General features: G+C 47.7%; 1 protein-coding gene across 1 annotated transcript in view; it reads left to right on the top strand.

Moving 5' to 3' along the window:
• The window catches only part of LOC144144810 (O-acyltransferase like protein-like), a 125,914-nt gene that overhangs the window by 48,986 nt on the left and 55,170 nt on the right, over positions 1-21,758 (top strand). The window contains exons 2-5 of the mRNA XM_077676320.1: positions 7,392-7,627; positions 10,082-10,190; positions 13,260-13,350; positions 18,951-19,054. Coding sequence (XP_077532446.1) covers positions 7,392-7,627; positions 10,082-10,190; positions 13,260-13,350; positions 18,951-19,054 — 540 coding nt within the window. The remainder of the gene's footprint in view (positions 1-7,391; positions 7,628-10,081; positions 10,191-13,259; positions 13,351-18,950; positions 19,055-21,758) is intronic.

Here is a 21,758-nt window from a genome sequence, read left to right on the forward strand (position 1 = left end):
CGCGGCCGCGTTTGCATTATCAAGCTTCTTAACAACGCATGAGATGGGACCTTCAGGATACGCAGTTCAACCAGCCCGAAAGTGCCTAACACAGCGAATGGTATGCTTTTGGCGAATCAGCGATCGTCGTCACGGATTCCCCGCTACGCTGCTTGAATAAGCGCTCGCCCAGCTCCAGGCGCGGCGGTTCCTTCTTCTCCCAAACGCGAGCGATTAAGCAGCGCACTGCAGAAAACCAAAATAATAATAACGAAAAGAGTTGAACAGAAAAAAAGAATGGCGCGTGGCAGGGAGGCTTTAGCTGCGGCGAACGATAAACAAAACGAGGACAGCGTCTTCCCTCGGGCTGGCTTACGTCGCGGTGACCGTCATTTGAACAGGGCGCCAATTTTTGAGGGCGGCGGGCTCCAAAGGCAGCCACGAGGAGAGGTGGAGCGAGAGAAGCGGAGAGCGGGAAAAATAGGCGGGCAACCAAGCGGGAAAATAGCCGCAGACGTGCCGAGAACAAACGCGCGCTTCTGCGGGTGTGCGGTAATTTGTAATTTCCAAGCTCCCTTTGTTTATCGAGCCTTATCTCCGTGGCGTTCCAAATTCATTGGACGCGCGCTTGCTTCACTATTGACCTAGTGCGGCCTTTTCTGTACGCCCGTGTTTTCCTTCTGTTGTGTGACACGATCGCATACAGCGAGATCTTTAGTTTTTGTTGCTAACTCAGATAACTCTTTTGTAGAACCGGCAGGCCTTAAACGGGCGATGCGACCGCGATGAAGAAAAGGAGAGGTAGAAAAGTAAAATTAATCAAACCCACAGGGGCAAATCAACAACCTTCTTTCCGCAGTCTTTCAAACGGAGTGAGGCTGCTGAAGGTCGCTCAAGATCACGACAACAGGGGTGGTCACTGCAACGGTTTGGAGATGTGACACAATCGGTGCGAGCAGTTCTTTTCAAGGCGAGTGCTTTATGCGTGTGACTGCTATAACAGCGCTTGTTGTTGGAGGAAAAGTGCAACACGGCTCTCTAGATAGCAAACGACCGTACTGCACGCACGCAAGCCCGTTATGGTATGTTGTCCCATCTTTGAGGTGGGGTGCCCCTGCGTGTGCGCCCGGAAAATCGGCGGAACGCAACTACGTGTCAGCAGCGATTGACGCAAACACGGAAAAGGGTTGTCAAGCAGGACCAGAAGGATCCACTTCACCCCAATTTGAGCTAGCCGAGCTGTAATGTACGCTGGCGTGTTTGGGTCGACAACCAAAAACACCGATGACAGTTTGCATGAATTTTACCTATATATAAGAAGCGACAACAAAAGTATGTGAATTCAAGAAAGAAGCTCAGCGTTACGCTAAAGCATCAATAATGTGCCGAATGATATTTTACGATAAGCAGTTAAAGTCGCAGGAAACCGGCTTACAAACGGAAATAATGGGGTACTTATGATTTTTAAGAGCTCTAATTTCAAAATCGAGAGTCATTTGCTGCCAGGCTTTAAAGGCCTGGAAAGTTGCGAACGATTGCAGTCCACCGCAGTGCAACGTCGTGAGGCACAATTTTTGGCCAAAGTTCCTGGGCCAAGTGCGTTATCCAAGATTTCGTTCCGTAGAAGCGTAACGGGTCGAACCACAAGAAAAAGGGGGAGGAGTATAATAATGAAGAAAAAAAGTAAATAAGGCAAAAACAGTAAACTAAAACAAACAATTAATTCAAAACAAAAAAATACGGTACGCAGTGGGCATACACACGTGGCCTCCGACAGCGTTATTCATTTTTTTTTTCGTTTCCTAGGGATCATTGTTTTCAAGGGGGAATCGGCATTGGGAATTGTGAAGGGAGACGTCCTAGCCTCCCAGACATCATTGGTGCATAACTTGCTACTATTGTAGCAATTGTCGACTTTTGTAGACTATTGTTGCGGCTATTGTCGACTTTAACAATGATTAGTAGCCGTTATTTCATGATATGCAGAGTCGGTATACCCTCGTGCATTCTACCCCACTAAAGCGCCAAGCATATTGGGGTGGGGGTGGGGGTCCTGGCCAAATGGGAGTGTTCATTTTAATCGATTGAGTGGCCCCAGGTATAGCACCTGGTGTCATTTGAACGCCCGCTAGCCACCCTCTAAGTAACGGCTGTGTATGCAAGCAAATCGGAGGCAAAATACCGGCACACTTTCGGACCACGGAAGTTAAAATTCAGTAGAAATTTTCAGCCACATAGGATACCAGGGAACCGCTTGCTCTTGCCCCGCGGTCTCGAACGAATACGTGCAGAGACAGAAGGCCGCGCAGTTTCTTTTGCCGCGACAGAAGCCGCTATAGCTTAACCTAGGCCAAGTGCTTGTGACGTTATCTGCCCCCCTTCCCTCCCCCAGGAAGCGTCATTTACCCTCCTGTCTTGCTTTCACTCCGTGGTAAAGGTGGATGGGCAGCGAAACTGTACATCACACACTTGGTTAGAGAATTTACACAGTTATTTTTGTCGTCACTTTGTAATGTTAGTGACTTGCTTTTGGAAGGACTAGAGTTTTATACTATACTCGGTTACGACTCAAGAACGGCACCACCTCATGTAGTGTACCACTCCGCCAAAGCGCCGGACCCGTGACGTCAGTGCGCGCGCGTTTTGAAAGGGGTTTGCTATGAATGCGTGATATCGTCTGCCTTGTCTCACGCAGTTTGTTTGTCGTCACTGGAGTCGTTTATAAGCATATTAAGTCCAAAAAATCACGGGAACGGCTCGCGCCATGTTCAAAATATTCCCAGTAACGCTCTACTTGCGCCGCGCGGAGAAACATCCGGCTACGGTGATAAGGCACAGCGGCAACTTCCGGTGCCGTTCTTAAGTTGTCACCGGTTATAGCAGACCAACATATGGCTGTCCGTTTCCCTCCCGCTGGAGCCCCTGAATTGATAATTTACGGGAATTCCACAGTATTTGCAGCTTCACCGCGAACTAAGTAATTGTGAAAAGTAAGTGACAACCAGTGTAACGTTATAGTCTTCTTAGCGGCCCATATTTACATAGTTTTGTTGGGACATTTTTGATAAAACAGGAGTTACAGCCGTTTTTTTATAACCATACTCCTCTCATGGATGCCCATTTATCGACAGCAGCAGACGGGAATTCTGCAACGTTTACAACAAACACTGTCAGTTATATATGAAAAATGAAATTCGGTGTGATGATACAATCTTCTTAGCTAATTCTCATATAACTTTTGTAAGAAAATTTTCAATAAAACAAGTGTTACGGCCGTTTCCTTTAATCATACTCTTCCCGTAGACATCCGTGTATTGCGCGGCATGGCTTTTTGAAGACAACGACATTTTGCGTTTGTCCTGAATACGACAGGCATGTCAACCGCAGGCGAACGAAGAAACGAAGATGCGCGCCTTCGCTGATCGTAGGGTGTGGGGGCTAGACATACACGCACCCGCCTGCGCTCAAATGTTTAATTAGCGCACGCACAGGCAGTTACTTTTTCGAAAAGTAAATAGCGGAATTTTTCTTGTTTTTTAATGACATTCGGCATGAGTTCGGCATGTTTAGGTGAGCAGACGAATAAATGTAACACAGGCCACAAACTCGCTAAAACTAACTCCCCTTCGTCTAAAGACAACGATGGCTGAAACGCTCAACTTTCTCGCGAGGGATTCGTTCGCTGTCGTTCGGGTTGTAGGCGTTCACAGAGTTTTGTTGACGTCCCGGTCGCCATCAGTAGGACCAAGAAAGCTTCGCTTTAAATCCAAGCTTCTTCTACCATGTCGGAACGGCGCAATCGGATAGACATCGGCTTCGTAACGCGAGAGACCAAGGTTCGATTTCGATCACGGGAAGCGTTTTTTTTTTTTTCTCTTAAGGCGCTTGATGTACCTTCGCTTATCATCATCATCGTTTTGTGAAACCCATCGTGTAAAGCTGGGTATTCTGCAGTGCGTTTTCGCGACAGGGCGGTCACCATCAGTGATGCATGGAATTCTTCGCTTTACTGAAAACAAGGAACCATCTTTATTTCCCGCTGATTTACGTGCATGATCTTACAGGTCAACTTTATTGGCTGCTTTCTTTCGTTTTTTTTTTCGTTTTTTTTTTTTGCCGGAAGAAAATGACCGATGACCGATGACCGATGACCGATGACCGATGACCGATGACCGATTCAGACCGGTTGTTTGTACCTTTTCCCCGCTCCTGCTATAGACTCAAAGGCTGCTTGGGTGTGTTCAAATAAATAAATAAATTTATAAAACTGGTATTGCTACAATTACTGACACGCTTCTCGACAGGTGCGCTAAATAATGAATGTGGTGCAACACAATAACGGAGCGCCTGAGTAATGAACACTGGCTGATTCATGAGAAACATAGTGTAATTAGCTCGAAGCTGTGCAGGCAGGAAGTACGAACACTTGAATTTCTGTTTCCTGCGCTTTCACAAATAATAGCGATGAAATCAGCCCACAGAATTATTTCGCTTGGGAGTTTTGCTTAAAAATTCATTTGCACGTGAAAGCAATTAAGGAATGGTCCCGCGGGGAGTTTAATTGTTTCATGGTTGCAGAAACGTCGCTTGGTCGGTTTGCAACAATCTTCTGTCTCCGCTCGCAATTCCGTTTGGGGTCATGGGCGTCGACTGTCAGATAAGGAGAAAAGCAAGCCTCAGCCCCCCGTGAGGGCCTTAATTCGGAATCATGAGATGCTATTGGCTTTGCTATGTGGAAGAGAGAAAAAAATAAAGGCGACGAGGGAAGAGATAAAACTGGCCAATATTGCGCTGAGAACCCAGCGGAAAGACCGTAGAGGCGTGGCTTTCATCTACGCGATACCGCCTTGCCCTACTCATCCTTTCTACCCACCCGTTCCTCCCTCCCAGTCATTCCACACTCGCATGGCCCGGCCACTAATTTTTGCTGGACGTATACCTACAAGTAAAGCCTTTGACTGGGACCGTTGTGCCTGCTTAAATATAGTATATAGGGGCTCAAACGTATACCTTCGAAAAGTAAGATGTAATGCGATGCCAAATGCGATTGGAAGAAGCACCCTTAAAGCTACCGTGAACAGAAATGTAATCTGTGTTCCAGAAACTAAAATTCGTAATTTCACGCACAGAAGACACACTTCGACTGGGGCGTATCCAGCCTAGAAGCACGGTGCAAACATTCGCGGTCACCGGAAATTTCTTAACGCGCCCCACGTGTCCCCTACATTTCGCGTATTGTTCCTTAATAACTCCCGGCAATTTGGCAGCGATAGCCAGGAATCGAACCCATGACCTCTTCGTCAGAAATGAACGCCTTATGTTCTGGGCCACTGAGGGGAGCCAATAATTTAGCTGTGACGTCTCTGGGAAGGAAGAGGGGCATGAAAACGCGAGGCCACCGTATCTTCTTTTACATACCGCGTGAGAGACGTGACGACAGTTGGCGGTGAACCCCGAGGAGGGCGTACAAGAAATGAACAAGGCCGCATGGCAACAGGCAACACCCAGAACTTCTCCAGCCCCCAATACGTCACTTTTTTTGAGTGCCTGCAAACGACGCATTGCCCCGCGACACCAGCTGCGACGCATTCAGACGAAGCGGCGTTTCAGCGCGTCGCGTACCCAAATCAAAAATATCTTCAATAGCGAACAGATGGCGGCTTGAAATTATTTATAGACACCTCCCGTATGACTCGTTAACCGCCCCCGGGGCCGTCACACCGCCACCATATTGCCTTGGCGAGGAGAAGCGTCTATAAACAAACTCAGCCGGAGCGGTCAGAGCACATCTGCTGGCAGCATACCTTCACCGGATAACGAACGCATTGCGACAGGTGTTCGCTATACACGCGTGCCCACCGCCGAGATGTGCATGCAGCGGGCGGTTACTGGCTTGCGCCGTCGGAGACGGAGTGTATACGCGGAGTGTGCCATCCCCTCAGAACCAGGAAATCCGTGAGGCGTTTGACACGCCAGTGGCCGCCGCTGTGTCAATAGAGCAACAGAAAAAGATTGCCGCCAGTTACTCCTCAGCAGAAGCAACAGCTAGAGACAGGAACAGAAGCGAAACAAGACGGAGAAAAAGGAGGAGGGGGGGAATAATCGAGTACTGTTGCTCCCCTTGGGAACACTGCGTGAAATGGGCCGTGTCTCGGGCAGGCATCTGACGGGTTGACTTCCGGTTCAAGCTTTGCCCAGTTCTTTTGTGTGTGGAGGCGATGAACGGAAGTTTGCCCTCCTAACTCGCTTTGCTCATAAGAAACAAACTGGCATTTCAGAATAGCCCATTTATTTATTTATTTATTTATTTATTTATTTATTTATTTATTTTGTTGCATGTTCCTTTTTTTCCTTTATATGTGCATGACCACAAAAGGGTAATACCTAAAGGATAACAGTTCCTACACAACCTAGCCATTAACACTACAATGCGTGAGTAGAAAAGTCTATGTTGACTGGAAATTTCAGCTTGAACGTAAAAACCAAGGCATTAAAACTCAGGTAAACTCAAATAAAACTCAGGTAGCAAAGGAGGCGGGTTTTTGATTATTGTCGTATCTATTTTAATTTATTTTGAAAAGTCCAACAGTACGAACCAACTCGCCCACTCCCAAGCAAAGGCATTTGTTGCATAAAATGACACCTTATTTTTTCGCAAACGCCTACGCGTGAAACGCAGAAGCCCGGGAAAGCACTGGCAATCCGGCTTTCAGTTTTACCTACTGGAAACCCAAAGACCGGACGGCTACTCGCCAGTGTATTTAAGCTCTGAGCATATTCAGCGAGCCTGTGAATGTCGCGATAAAAAATTACGATTGAAGTTTATTTTAAATGTTGAACGTAAGATTACTCGCATGACGAAAGTACAGAAGGAGGTCCCGAAGGTACAAAAACTGTCTCGGGGACGGATCTCCTAGCTCGAAATGACTAACAGTGTAGCTTTGGGGAGGCAAAAAAAAAAAAAAAAAAAGAGGAGTTAACAAGAAGAATACTAAATTTAAGAATTCCCTCAGTACATTGCCGGCAAAAAATTTAAAGCCACATGGTTACCCGGATATTTTAACATTCATTGTGTCGTGGGGATGTCCGAACAAGGCCATTTTCATATTCTATAACTTTATCAGTCCGCCAACTTGAAATTTTTACTTCCTACTTGTCCAGCACACACGGATCAATCAATCAATCAATCAATCAATCAATCAATCAATCAATCAATCAATCAATCAATCAATCAATCAATCAATCAATCAATCAATCAATCAATCAACCAACCAATCAATCAATCAATCAATCAATCAATCAATCAATCAATCAATCAATCAATCTGCTTCCTTCGTTTGTTGCCACTCCTGAGTGACTCTGTCCGTTTCCTGACTGCTTTCTTCCTGACTGCTTGCCTGCGGTGCCCGCAGTGGTGGACGCGTCGGGCAAGCCGGCGGATGGCCTGCTGGAAGGCACCCTGGCCTTCTTGGGCGCCTTCGACGAGTGCCTGGATACTGTAGTCTGGGACGAGCTGGACGCCTCGCGGCTTCTCTTCCAGGGCCGCTACTGCACTGCACAGGTGGCGCCCAAGTTCGCGCTCCGCGACCTCTTCAACAACGACTCGGAGGCCCACCGGGAACTCGAGTCATACCTGCCCAAGAAAGCCGTAAGTGCGGCACAAATGGCTACGGCACTCGAATCTTGCCGCAGGTCATTGCGCACAACCTGGTGGTCATCTGGGCGTAGGTGTAACGTCCGGCGCTCAGGTATGCACCTTCTGTAGAAACCCGTCGGAAGTCTGTCGCGCTTAATTTATTGGTATAGAGGTTGATTCCTTTGGACTTCGTGGGCCAGCAGAGAATATGGTACGTTTTCGTCATACCCAAGCATCTCCGTCTGAGCACTCAAGCCTAAATAAGTTCAAAGGCGAACGACGAAAAAGGAGTTATTGTAGTCGTCCCTAAATGGGAGGCCTCTACGTCCAGGAAGCCTTGAGTCAGGGTAGACTGCTGGGCAGCCGAAGCTGACAGTCGAGGTCCGAGCTGGTCATCTCGACGAACCACTGCTCATAAAAAGGAGGGTGGGGAAGGTTGGTTGTTGACTGACGCTCCAATACCGCTTGGTACAAAGTGCAGGGATGGGGGCAGTGTTTGCACGTAGCTGATAGGCGGTGGGATGCCGTGCGTGTGGGAATGCGCGGACGTTACGGAAAGCGTTCGTTTGTAATCGTCGGAAGCTTGTCGCATCTTCTTGTAGCTGCAGATGGGGGGGTGGATAGCGTAGTCCTTCCAAACTGTAGTGGCTCAGCTAAACAAAAAAAAAAAATTTGGAGGGGGTGGGGGATGTTTGTCAGTAACGCGGCTGTGATACAAAGTTTCTGGATTTTCTATGAATTACGACATATTGTAAGACAATAGGGTGTTTTTATAACTGTTCCCGAGTGCCTTAGCATGCTATACCTTTGGTTACATGACAGCCCCATGGCTAGAAAATGAAATCCCCACGGACCAATCACCGTGTGCTTCACAATACCGTGTGACGAATACTTTTGGTGAATTCCTTAGGGGATGTATGTAAGGAGGAAATCAGTACATTGGGGGCGAAAAGGGGATATAGCAAAGGGCGGTTGAGGAGTCTAGAGGGTGTAGCATGCAAATCCACAGCCTAGTACGTTTGTTGCATTTTAGAGAGCTGCTCTTAAGCGCCCGCGCCTGTGGTTTCGCGTCGTCCCCCGCTGACGGCCTTGTTGTAAACGAGAGAACGAAGAAGACAACGAAGATAGAGCGAGCAGAAAGCAGAGGAGGAAAGTATGACGAAAGTGCAAGGAGGAGGGCGGTTTGCCGAGGCCGCCCGAGACGTGCTCCCCGGCGGCGACGCGCTACGAGATAGCGCCAGAGTAGCGCACGCCATCGTGCGTTCGCTGATGACGCGATCACTTCGTCAGACGCACCAGCTATATATTGCACCATCCCCAAGAAGACTGCAGTTCGCACTGCACTCAAATTTCGCATTAGGAAGTATCCTAATCGTCAGACAATTTTTTGTGCATTTTTTTTTATCAAACACGCTCGTAGTAAGCGTAGAAACAGCAGAACATGTCTTTATTACAGCTAAGCTGTTCTTGGTCGAGACTTTCATGGGATGAGGCGTGGTAACACGGGCGCAGCGATGTGGAGAGGGCATTGCCTAACGAGGAGGAGAGCAAGCGCCAACCACACCTGCAGAAGTTAGATTTCTTGAACTAGACCTTTATGTAGGCAAAGCATTTCTAAACTACTAAGTCTGGTGGGAATGGTTATACTTGTCAACATTGTTGAGCAAAAAAAAAAAAAAAGACATTAGGCATATTTGTGGCAAGGCATCAATGCATAGGTGATATTTGCATTGTTCGTGTAATTAGAAATACATCGTGACTTCACTTTTGCGAGAGCAAATAAAAAATATGCTTAGAACAATCGTTTTGACCTTAGATTACAAAATCGCTCCCGGCGCCGCCCTGGCAGTGTTCCAATAACAAAAGGTTTCAGTAGACGGCGCGACAATGGAGTACGGCAAAATTGAATTGGCGCGAACGGGAATCGATCGGCTGGCTTTGAGAAGTTCTATGAAGCTTAGCCTTGCGACTACGGAACGCCTGGAGGTTTCGCTGTTAGTATCAGCGTTCGTGACATTAAGTTGATGAAGCTGATTGATTGATTGATAGGCTTTAATGAGAAAGAGGCATGAAGCCCTGGCGGGGAAAAGGGAATAAGGGGTGGGGGTGGGGTGAGGGCTTGATATTTTTTTCTTCAATAAAAACCGGGAGAGAGGATTCAAATACCTGTTCTCTCGTAATGAATATAGCGTTTTCTGGAAATACAGGCCCTCGTTAGCCACACCGCTTTCACAGCGCCATCGGCCTGTTGGAGCACCATTTGTCCCGGCTACAAATCCTAAACGATTCTTACGAGTGCGCAGTTTTGCGAGTCTGCAATATATTTTTTTGCAAGAAAAAGTCGAGGATAATGCCATGCCTCCTTTAGTCCTTAAATGACGATCAAGCACATGTAAACGCAACCTTTTTTTGCCGATTTAGCCTAAACAAGCGTAGTTTTATAATGCAGGTGGTCTTGAATTGCAGATGCTGAAAAATGCCTTACGCATCCCTGGGAACCACGTGATCTTTCGCGTGGGCCTATGTGTTCCTTCGACATGTTCCAAGGATGACATCGAAAGAATGGTAAAATACAGTGAGTATGCGCTCCATAACTTTGATTGGTAGAAGTTACGACGTACTTTCAGTTTAAACGCCCACAGTTTGTAGTTCTGATATTTGTAGTTTGAAATTGTGTCGTTCAACTTCACCACAATGAACACAATTGACCAATCCATGCAACCAACACTGAAATTCCTGCAATGACAATGCCCAGCACACGATTTGACTCAAAAATTAGTCTGCGCTTTTGCATCACGCAATACTAGCATGACGATCTGCATTGCGCAGTGTCACAGCGTTAACCACATTTTGGTCTCAAATGGTTGATTGATTGATTGTAGGGTTCAATGCACCGACGCAACGCAGGTGATGAGGCGCGCCGTTGTGGAGGGCTACGGATTAATTTTGACCGCCTGGGGACCTTTAACGTGCGCCGCTATCTATTGGGCGTTTTTGCTTTTCGCCTCCATCAGAAAAGCGGCCGCCGCGGCCGGGAATAGAACCCGCGACCTCGTGTTCAGCAGCACAACGCCTTAGCCACTGGGCCACCGCGGCGGGTTGGTCTCAAATGGTATGCCCGTTCCTGTCAGCCACTGAAATTGTTTTGGTTGCTGCTTGGATTGGTCAGTCAAGGGTATTGTAATGGAGATAATCCCCAGTATCTTGTGACAGTCATACATGGCATGTCTATTTCGTTTTTATACGCATGCCCTCGTGGAAACATGCGTTGCGTTCATATAAGGTTATGTTAAATGCTGGACCTTGTAATTTACAATAAGAAAAACACGTTTTAGGGCGTGATTTTGTCGTCTGATTTGCTTAATGAATTCTCCTAGTACTAACGTAACAAAAGAAAATGCTAAGAAACGAACAAGTGCAAAGCTTGGCCTGCTAGCCACTACTGCCCACCGCATGCCACACCAAAAGTAAAGAACGTTTTGCACATATTTGTTACTGTTCTACTAGTACTAATAGTGTGTAATCTGCTTTGAACAGGATAACACGCCACTAGAAAGGATGTTTTTTTCACCCTATTGTTTGTATCTTCTGTATTCTAATAAATATGTTTTCTATTCGCGTGCGTAAATGGGCGGGATACTATGGTACCCCTAATTTTTCGTCTGCTTTGTTATAGCAGTTATGGCATTGTGTTTTCCTTGTCTTTGTTATAGCATTGTCCCGCCACGCAATGCCTTCGAGGAGATGTATTAACACTGAAAATAAATACACTAAGTATGTATAAAGCAAGTAAATAAGTATAAATACAAAGATGTTGTTAATAAAATATTTTTTGGTGCGATTGTAATTGTTTATGAAAAAAAAAATCTTCTTTAAGTACGCCGAAGGAATAATGCAGGGAGAGCTTTAAATGAGCGCGTGAAACATGCTTGAGGCAGGCAGATTGCTTGGGCACCGGGGAGATTTTTGTGTCGAACACCACTGCTGCTTCAATGATTTAAGCTGAGTGCTCAAATCTTATCAGGATGTCTATCTTGAAGTTTGTACTCTGTTTACCTAGCTTCGTGCTGTACTATAGGGGTCCGCGGAGCGAGAAGCGCATAAAAAATGACGGAGAAGATAATGCTCCCAGGACGCATCGTCTCTTTGCTGTTGATCGGAGCAGAAGCCTTGGGAGGCTTTTTTGCGACCGAACAACGATCTCGACGCACCTGCTGCCAACACTGACTTGGGCCGACTACCCGCCTCCTCTAGATGGCTGTTTTCCTGTGTGCCTTCCCCACCGCTGCATGAAGTTCGTGAAGCAGGGTATAGGTGATCGCTGAGATTTCATCTTGGTCTGCAACAGTCATCACGGGAGTAGGGCGACAGTTGCTTCGCAACCCAGGACCAGTGGCGTCACAGGAGTTCATGTCTACGGCCGGCGGACCACGAGAAAAAAGGAGAGAGAGAACGTGCAAGGAGAACAAACGCCAGGAAACAGCTACACAAAACAACAACAAATCAAATCAAACTTGAAAATCAAAACTTCGAGATGATCGACGCGCTTACAGCAGACATGAAATCCTTGCAACATTGGTGCATAGCTTGCGGAAGAAACAATTGCTATACTCGGTTACAACTCAAGAACGGCACCACCTCACGTAGTGTATCACTCTGCCAAAGCGCCGGATCCGTGACGTCAGTGCGCGCACGTTTTGAAAGGGGTTTGCTATGAATGCGTGATATCGTCTGCCTTGTCTCACGCAGTTTGTTTGTCGTCACTGGAGTTGTTTATAAGCATATTAAGTCCAAAAAATCACGGGAGCGACTCACACCATTATATTCTTGTTCACTATACACGCCATGTTTAAAATATTCCCAGTAACGCTCTACTTGCGCCGCGCGGAGAAACATCCGGCTACGGTGATAAGGCACAGCGGCAACTTCCGGTGCCGTTCTTAAATTGTCACCGAGTATACCGGTAGTCGTTATTTGATCCTCGGCAGAGCCGGTGGCCTCGTTCATTCGCTCCCTCCTTCCCCCGAGCCTAAAGTCTGCGGCCCAATCACAACTTTGCCCCCTTACGTACCTCCGCGTCTATGTAGACGATTAATGGTTGCAACAATGGCAACAAAAGTTGACGGAGCATAAACACAGGTATTGCAGGGAATGTGTTGCTCACGTGTGCCTTGGAGGCTTACAAAAATAATATACCGCAGACCGATGTTATTCCTGTTAGAATGAAGCGTGAAGCGGTGGTTTTCTTTAACTGTCGCTGTCGTGTTCGGAAAATAGGCGCGGGAGGGGGGAGTCGCACACCTACGCGTGGTTGGGCTCATATGACACATTCTCACAACATTCTCAACCTTATTGGGTTCGCGACCACATTAGGAGTTATAAATTTCAAACCTGTCAACAAAGTTCCATTCCATAAGCACCATGCCTAACGGAAGTCGCCGACGCTCAAATGAACAGCAGTCAAACTACGCGAAAAACCTTCTATTTACGCGCAAACACAGAAGGAAGTCACGCTGTCCTGAACAGGGCTAAATAAAAACTCAGATGCAGCTTGGGTGCACGCTAAAATTCAGACGTGTGTGAGTTTGGGTAAAATGGATGACTTTTTTTTTTCTTTCCCTCATGGTTTCGCATTCTTGTGCAGCCGTAAAGCACATGGACATGAAGGCGGAGGTGACCGAGTGCGTCCAGAGGGAGGAAGGCAAGCCGCTGACAGCTCTCCAGATCACGATCATGTACGTCACGATGTCCGAAATGACACTGCTCTTGTGATAATCCCCCTTTGTTTTTTTTGTTTTTATTGCGGAAGTTTGCTATTCAGCATAAGGGGATTATTGATTTCTAGGTGTTGCGTGCGGCGGCTAACTACATAGCATATACTAAATAAAAAAAAATCAAACAAACACTTATGGACCTTCATAATCTAACCCTCAATGCCATCGCTATCAATGCAGTAAATTTTGCCGTTGTTTATTTTTGAATGCGACATCGTCTTTGAAAAGGAAAGAAATATCTTTCTGTGTGTGCTTGTGTGTGTTAGCGTACTTGCTTCCTTGTTACTTATTAGTAGAGACTTAAGGCAAAATGCCTTTTTTTTTCTTGAGTCCGTATCAAGCCTATTTAACACATAATCATGAACTAAGGGAATGAGACCATTTCAATCAACTGTTGTTTGTGCCTAGATAAGTGCCTATTTTGAGGTTCGTGCCTATATCGGCGTATCCCTTTTTTATGTTATATATGCCTTTTTTGTGTTTTCGAGCCCATTTTCTTAATGGAGTGCTCTTACGTCAGAAGCCTGCAACCCGGCGTTTGTCGCACCCCGTAACCCGCCCGCCGTGCCAAACACGCCGCGACTCGGAATCCGTGCTTAAGCCGCCGCCGCTTGAACTTGACGCTGTCCCGAGCAACGCCGCCGAAATATTGCTCGGGACAATGTCACCGCGCTCCGTGCCACGCTACCACGCCACCACACTCCGTGCGCGGTGGCGAAACCCCGCCACGTGGTCATGTCCAGGCGGCCACGACGGCCACGGATAGACTGGCGTTGCCACACAAATACAGCGTCGGTAGGATCGGCTGCCACAACACCTTCTCAATTAAACGCCGCTCGATTCTAAGGTGGTGGTCGCGCAGCGAAGCTTGGTACTTCAGAAAACGCTACACAAGAACGTGGGGCTCTCCGTAACGCCGAGTCGATGGCCAGCTTGGAGGGAGCCGGCACAGCATTCGCACAAAATAACTCTCGGAAGTTGCATGAAAATTTTAAAGTTTGTACAAATAGGCAATCCGATATCGGAATCCCATGATGGAGTCCCCATCCACTTTCGCCTTTACACATCCGTCAGTTATTAACAGGTCGAGGCATGATTTGTGTTTATTCAAATGTCTAATTTCTTTTTTTAGTATTATTTGACGTTTACGCAAAGCAAAGCTGTCAAGAGCGGGAAAGGCTCCCCGTCGAATCTAAAAATACGTCAAATGGCAATTGAAGCCGGTGACAGCGTTCTAAGGCACGGCCATGACGGTTACGAGGCAAGCGTATACAAAATATCTGTCAGTGGCGCCAGTTCAGTGTTTATGGGAGTGTTTCTTGGTTGCACTGAACTAACCGGTCGCTGGCTCCTCTTTCCATGTCAGTGGAAAGGCTTTTGTACATAAGGAAATTCTACAAAAAGAAACCGTAGCAAAAATGCTGCTCTTTTCATGTCGTGAGCTACAACTCACTAGATATCTAATTTTGCGCTCAGAAGTTGCATTCGAGATTCGAAGCATGCCTCGACGCATGGCTGTGAAGTCGGTTAGACGACCCGGAATGATAAAGGAAATGAACGAATGACGACCTGGAATGAGCCACATATCAGGCCATTGGGTAGATTTCGACCTGACTAGATACTTCCTCTTTGCTTTATTTAGCGCCTGATGACTCCGCAGAGATATGTGTCGCTTTGCGAATATAAGTCGTAGTCTCGAGTGTTGTTTTTCAGTCGCAACTTCGACGGTGCCGTCAAAATCGCGACTGAACTGCGGCCCTGCGAGTGGACCTGCGCTACGTAGAGCAGGTCCATGCCGTTATTTTACTTACACGGTTTCCTCGACATAATCGTTGTAATGTAGAGCATTAGAGCGGGAAAATGCAGCGACAGGTGTACGTGACTGGGTGGATCGTATGCGATAAAGCCGTTACTGGGTTCAGTGTTGGGTATCGTCGGGGATACCCTGCCTTGCCGCACGTACTGCGTCGGGCCGACGAAGTGAAAATTTCCAAGCCATACGAGCAATCCTTGTAGCGCTGGACGCAGCGTCAAACTGTGTTCTGCAGTGCAACAGCTGCTATATGTAGGCACTTCATCCAGAGTTGCATTTCTTCAAGGCGCATAGTAAACTCCTCACTCCTCACATGGTGAACTAAACACAAATTGTTCACCCCTATTTACAATGTTAAAAATGAGAAGAAAAAAATCCGAAAGGACACCAGCTCGCGTGACCCATTCTGCCTTCAAGGTTGTGATAAAAATAGCTGCCTCTGAAGCGAGCGCTCGTCATCGACAACTGCGGCGAATGCCCTGTCAAGTCGTTATTACGAGCGGCAAGAAGGGAGAGGCTTGCAGCTGCATTGCGACACACGTTGATGACTGCGCTGACCCCATTTACGAAAGTTGGTGCAAAGGAGATTCAAGAGGATAATTTTCGTGAACAAGGCGCCCGTTCGATACCGATGAAAATGTCAGGTGCAGTTTCCTATTGTGCGTTGCCCCTGCCTTTATTTTGAGGATAACACTCGCGCTGACTGTGGTCCAGAATCGCCGGTGGGAGCATGGTCAAAAGCTTTTACTGCCTGTACGTCTTCCGTCTACACGTGGACTTTGTAGAAAGGCGAGCAGCGACGCATTCTTGCTCGTTCTTGATGTCTTGTCATGAATGCCGCTCTTAAGGGAAGAGCCTCTCTGTCTACGTTGCCTCACCGCTTCGAACTGGCGAGTTCAACGAAAGGCGAATTCGGCACGAATTTGGCAAATACGCCATGGCCGCCATAAAAAAAAAAAGGTATTTCTTCTGTGCCATTGCCAAATGAGAAATATCGTGCTATAATTTTGTTACTGCCCACCGCGCATTGCATTCGGGCCTCATCCGCCGTCATTTGCCGAATCAGCTTAGTCGTGATTAGAGAGAGAGAGAGAGAGAGAGATAGATAGATAGATAGATAGAGAGAGAGAGAGAGAGAGAGAGAGAGAGAGAGAGAGAGAGAGAGAGAGAGAGAGAGAGAGAGAGAGAGAGAGAGAGAGAGAGAGAGAGAGAGAGAGAGAGAGCACAACTTTATTGAATCACCTGCAGTGCGGTTAGGCTCCCTCCACATGGGTGAGGGGTGCTGTCACCGTGACGCGGCGTGGGCGTGTAGTCCCGGGCATCCCTTGAGGTCTGCGCACGAGCTCTGTCCACGGGTCCAGGAAGGCTAGCGCCCCCTTCCCCCGCGGCTTCACCCGGTCGCTGCTTCTAAAGGGCTTCCGAGATCTGCTGGACGACCTTGAGTTCTGTGTCGTAGTCATAGCTCCTCGTCGCAGCCTCCAGCTGCGCTGGGATGGTCGTCTTCTCGGTGGCCTCTCGCGGATTTACGCTACAGTCCCAAAGGATGTAAGCTGCCGTGACTCGTTCCTTTGTGCACAGTCTACACGCATCACTGTCGTACACACTGGGGCAAATGTGTTTGGAAAGCACCGGGGTGAGCAGGGATCCCGTCTGCAATTGTCTATATAACACTGCCTCAGCTCGGGTGAGTCCAGGGTGAGGGGGCGGCATAGTTCGTCTGTTCAGTCTGTACCACTTCACTGTGTCGTTGAAGCTTGTCATCGTGTCTTTGGTGTAGTCGAGCGCCCGTACCCCGTGTCGGCCTGGCGTGCTGTCGCGCGGTTGGTGAGTCCTCGCGCGACTGCGTTGGCCGTCTCGTTGTGGTTCGGGTTCCCCCGTCCCGATATGGTGTTGCCCATATTGGCCGGGAACCATTTGATCACCACAGCGCTGGTGCGCCCGTTGTCTTCAGCCTTGCGTAAGATGCGCGCGGCCTCACTGCACACTCGGCTCTTGACGTAATTCTGTACCGCTGTTCGAAAGTCGCACAACACCGTCATGTAGCTGGGGTCGGCGACGGCCAGGTCGATGGCCTCCTCTTCCGCGTGGTGCGCTTTCCTGGCATAGATGCTCGCCGCAGTCCTTGTAACTCCCGTTGATGCTTCTACTACCGCCGCCGTGTAAGCGCCGTTGCGGTCTTGATATTCCGCTGCGTCCACGTAGACGGCGCCGTTGTCTCGAGCATGCAGGTCTATGAGGGCTTTGGCTCTTGCTAGTCGTCGCTCCTTGTTGTGCTCGGGGTTCATATTCCGCGGTATCGGGCAGACACTGAGTTGTCGGCTGATATTGTCCGGTAGCGGGACTTCGCTCTGTGTCCTGTCCGCCGTGGGCGTAAGGCCCAGGTGTCGTAATGTGTGCCGCCCACTCCTCGTCTAGGAGAGTCGCTCGAGTTGTGCTGTTCGCTGCGCTTCGGCTATTTCGTCCAGGGTGTTGTGTGCGCCCAGGACTATGAACTTGTCCGTATTCGTGCTCCATAGGAGCCCAAGTGCTGTCTTGTATGCCTTACGTATGGTGGTGTCAATTTTGGTGCGCTCGCACGGCCGCCACTTGTGGAAGGCGGCCACATACGCTATGTGGCTGATTGCGAAGGATTGGACGAGGCGAGTGAGGCTTTCCTCTTTCATTCCCGCTCGTCTGTTAGATACATTTCTGATGAGGCGCATTGCTGCGGCCGGCTTCGTTGCAAGCTTGGTTAACGTCGCGCCGTTGACGCGATTGCGCTCAATAAGCAGTCCGAGTACTCGTATCTTGTCGACCTCCGGTATGACTTGTCCTCCTTCCGTACGGATCGTTATACGGGGGCGTTCGTATGTGGCTTCCATATGCCTCCTTTTCCTGCCCGCTCCCTTCGGCGGGAGCACGAGCAGTTCTGACTTGGATGGGGAGGAGACGAGTCCGGACCCGCGCAGTTGCACCTCGATGGCGTTGACTGCTTCCTGCAGCGTTGTTCCTATGTGACCGTCGCTTCCTCCTGTGACCCATAACGTGACGTCGTCGGCGTAGATGGTGTGTCGTGATGAAGCCGTACTGTACAATGCATACTCCAGCGATCTGTGTTCCTATGTGCTCATTGGGGAACGTTCACAAACGACCTAAATTTAGAAAAGAAAGGGAAGCAGGACTCAATATTGTAACTTGAAGTTGTTAGTTACGCACTGCGTGTACTGTACGCTGCAGACATAAAGTGTCGCATAAATGAGAATTTTCAACATGAAAAAAGATTGCATACGGAAAGAACCTGGGAAAAATGCATGTTTAACTACATATAAAGCGTCACTTTTCGCAGTACTCTGGGTACATTACGCGAGCGTTTGCTAGATGTAGTGTTTACTAGAAGCAGTCAGTTCGACAAACTCTACCGCATTGAGAGTTGGTCACTCCCGACACTAATGACCAGGTAGATGGACTCACTTTTTTCAGCATTGTTCTCTGCTTCATTTTATCTTCTTAGTAATGCTGAAACTCTGCATTTTTTTTTCGCCGGGGTTGGACTTAATGATGAATATTACGGGAAAATTAGGTTAGTTATACCTTCCGATTGAAAGTGCATGACTGTTAATCGCCTTACCTGGCTGGCTGTCGCACCATTGTGGCACATTACTGTCAGGTATGGTGCGTTGTATTAGTTATCTCGTTTCCTTTTTTGCCCAAATTAGTTCTATCTATATGGACAACAGCAATTGCCTACGTTTTGTTTTTACTCTCACAGCACTCTTCTGGGCCTGTTCCTGTCTCTCACCATCATTGGCACTGTCACGGAAATCACGCTCAAAGGACGCCGTCATCCCAAGGCTCCCAAGCCTTCAAGACAGGGTGTAGTATCAATTTACATGTTACGCGCCCCATTATTTGTATTTTGAAATCGGGGAACTCTCAAATGAGGCCAAAGCAAGTCCAATTGCAACCTGGTATAGCGCAGTTTAAGTAAAAAGCAACTACCATTGTGTCAAAACAACGACGATGGGGGAACGCGAACCTTTCCAAAATCAAGTCCAACACCGTACGAACCAACCCAGAAGTGAACGAACCCTGTTCATTTATGATTATTTGTATAGCGGCAATGCGTATTCCTACCTTACGTGTATGGTAAGGTGGTGTGATGTAGGTCCGCTCGTTACTGATATGGGCATTCCACTGGCTTCCCCTAGCGTTCGACCACCGTCGTCGTGAGACGGAGGGGTGCATAATTTTTCTTCTAATTTTGCACGTCCATGCACCCCTCTACGAATCCGAAATGCTTCGTCGGAATGGCGCGATTCGATTGGCGTCGGCTTCGTAACGCGGGGGGCCCAGGCTCGGTTCCGACCGCGGGAAGCGTCTAATTTTTGTCACTTTGTCAACGATCATCATCATCGTCAGAGAAAGTTGGCCTTCTTGCAGTGCGCTTTGGGTGGACTACAGAGACATTAGTGGGAGGCTGAAAGTTTGGCTTTAATATATCAAATGTCGCCACGCACAAATACCGCCAAAAGGCACTACAAATCACCGACTAAAAGCAAGAAAAAACGAATGTACATTTTTATACTCGACAAAGGGGAGTGGTATGATTGTATTAGCATGACTAAACGGTGGCACTGTTGCATTGAGCAGAAGAAAAGTCAATCAAGATAAACGATTAATGGATTTCATTTACCCGCTAGCCAGGGATGGGGGAATATAAATTGTGCCTAGCAGTTTCCCGATTGCAAAGAAAAAAAGCGCCATTCGGCCACGCAAACAAGCGCCCACGCAAAATGGCTGACGGAAGGCGGTGAGATTTAATGGAAGCAGTTCTGCACATAGTTTTTCACAAAGTCGGTTTAAAATTCAGTGTATTTTTAGCTACTGCTTTTTAATGAAACGCTATTATGGTGATTTTTTCAATTAAGCGAATTCTATATATATAGCAAAAAAAACAAAAAATCTTTGTAAATGAGAGCTTTTTGCCCGTTTGTTCGACGAGGATTGAAGCCTGTCTAAAGTACACGGACCAATTATTTTCATTACTACGAATACGCGCGCTATAACAGGTTGTTGGGTGCTGTAAACAAATTTTTTGTCCTGTCTTGTCACGTACTTTGACTTCTACGTGAAAGTGGCCCGCAGCTTCGGCAGGACCAACAGTTGCTACGTGGCATGACTGCATAAGTACTGGGCCATCATAGCCCTGGGTTTGTAACTGGCCTAGCTGTAAACAAAAAGGAATGATTGGCCTCTCTCCTGATTAAGTATGTGCCAACTGATGACCGTCATCATCATTACGCTAGCATTGTTACACAGGATAAAATGAACCTAGCCACTCGGTGGAATGAGATGGGGGGGGGGGGGGGGGGTAGCGAGAGAATGATCTTTTATGAAGATATGTTGTTAGGAACCAAATTGAATTAACCAAGATCCAGAGAAGGTCTAACTGAAGCGATAAACGCCAGGCTACCCACGCCAAGCTACCCACTAATAAACGCCAGGCTACCCACAAAGGCGGGATCATTTGCGTTTTGACACGGCCGCTGAATTAAAATGCACCCTGCCACGTCGCGCCGCATCATTTGATGCTTGCCCCCCCCCCCCCCTACGTTCAATTAGCAATGTTCCGCACAACACGCTGCCGACGCCATCCACGCTACTCCCAGCATTCTGTTAATATTAATACCAAAAACTCACTGGCGGTTACGGTACTCCCAAATGCGAAAATTGAGCGCAGCTCTTTAGGCGTTTTGACTACGGATGTGCGTATTCTTGCGGTCTTTCTGGAGCTATATTTATGCCGCCGCAGTCAGACCTGTGCTCATGCAGCTCTTTTTGTAAAATTATGGTATCAGCGGATGCACTCACGGCCCATCTTATACCTATGAAGTCCTCAGCGGATGGACTTTGGCGCGCTGCTATTGCCCCATCTTTCTTTCTTTCCTTCTGTCCATTTCGCCATACCCTCATCTTCCTCTTTATTTCTTGCACTCTCTTCGCTACCACCATTGTTCATTCTCTGCTGCACTTGAGGTTCCCTCTCTCTCATCCTCCCCCGATCTCCCCGTTCGTTGGGTCACGCCGACGCCGACGCCGCTCGGGGCAGTAAGGGGCGCTTAGGAGCTGCGCTCTAAAAGAGTGGTGTGTAACTTTTCATACTTGCATGTCTCTCTCAAATTGTTTGCGTCCGTATGTAACAGAATGAAAACACCTAAAGAGCTGCGTCGAATTTTTCTTTAAGGGGTGCCGTAATCGTTGATGTATTTTTTTTTACTTCATGCACTGAATGCAGCGTAAGTAGGGAACTGAGTGCCTAAGCGCTCCTTGTGGACATGTTTCGCAAGAACAATTTTTTATTAACACCTTTAGAAGATGTTCAGAAATGTTCAGAATTAGCGGCCTGATCGTTTCTGAGAAGACACAAAGGTGGATAAACTAGACTGATCTCGTTGCATCTGCTTCCTGTTTATTACTGTGTGTTTGCTCAAGCGGTCACAACGCTTGCTTCTAACTTCAGATATAACTTCAAACAACGGGATTTTGCTGAGAAGGGTAAACAGTTGCTAGTCAAACT

This window comes from Haemaphysalis longicornis, unplaced genomic scaffold (assembly GCF_048455015.1).
Source record: "Haemaphysalis longicornis isolate Haplotype H1 unplaced genomic scaffold, Haemaphysalis longicornis Haplotype H1 scaffold_1, whole genome shotgun sequence".
In the NCBI taxonomy this organism is placed as follows: Eukaryota; Metazoa; Arthropoda; class Arachnida; order Ixodida; family Ixodidae; genus Haemaphysalis; species Haemaphysalis longicornis.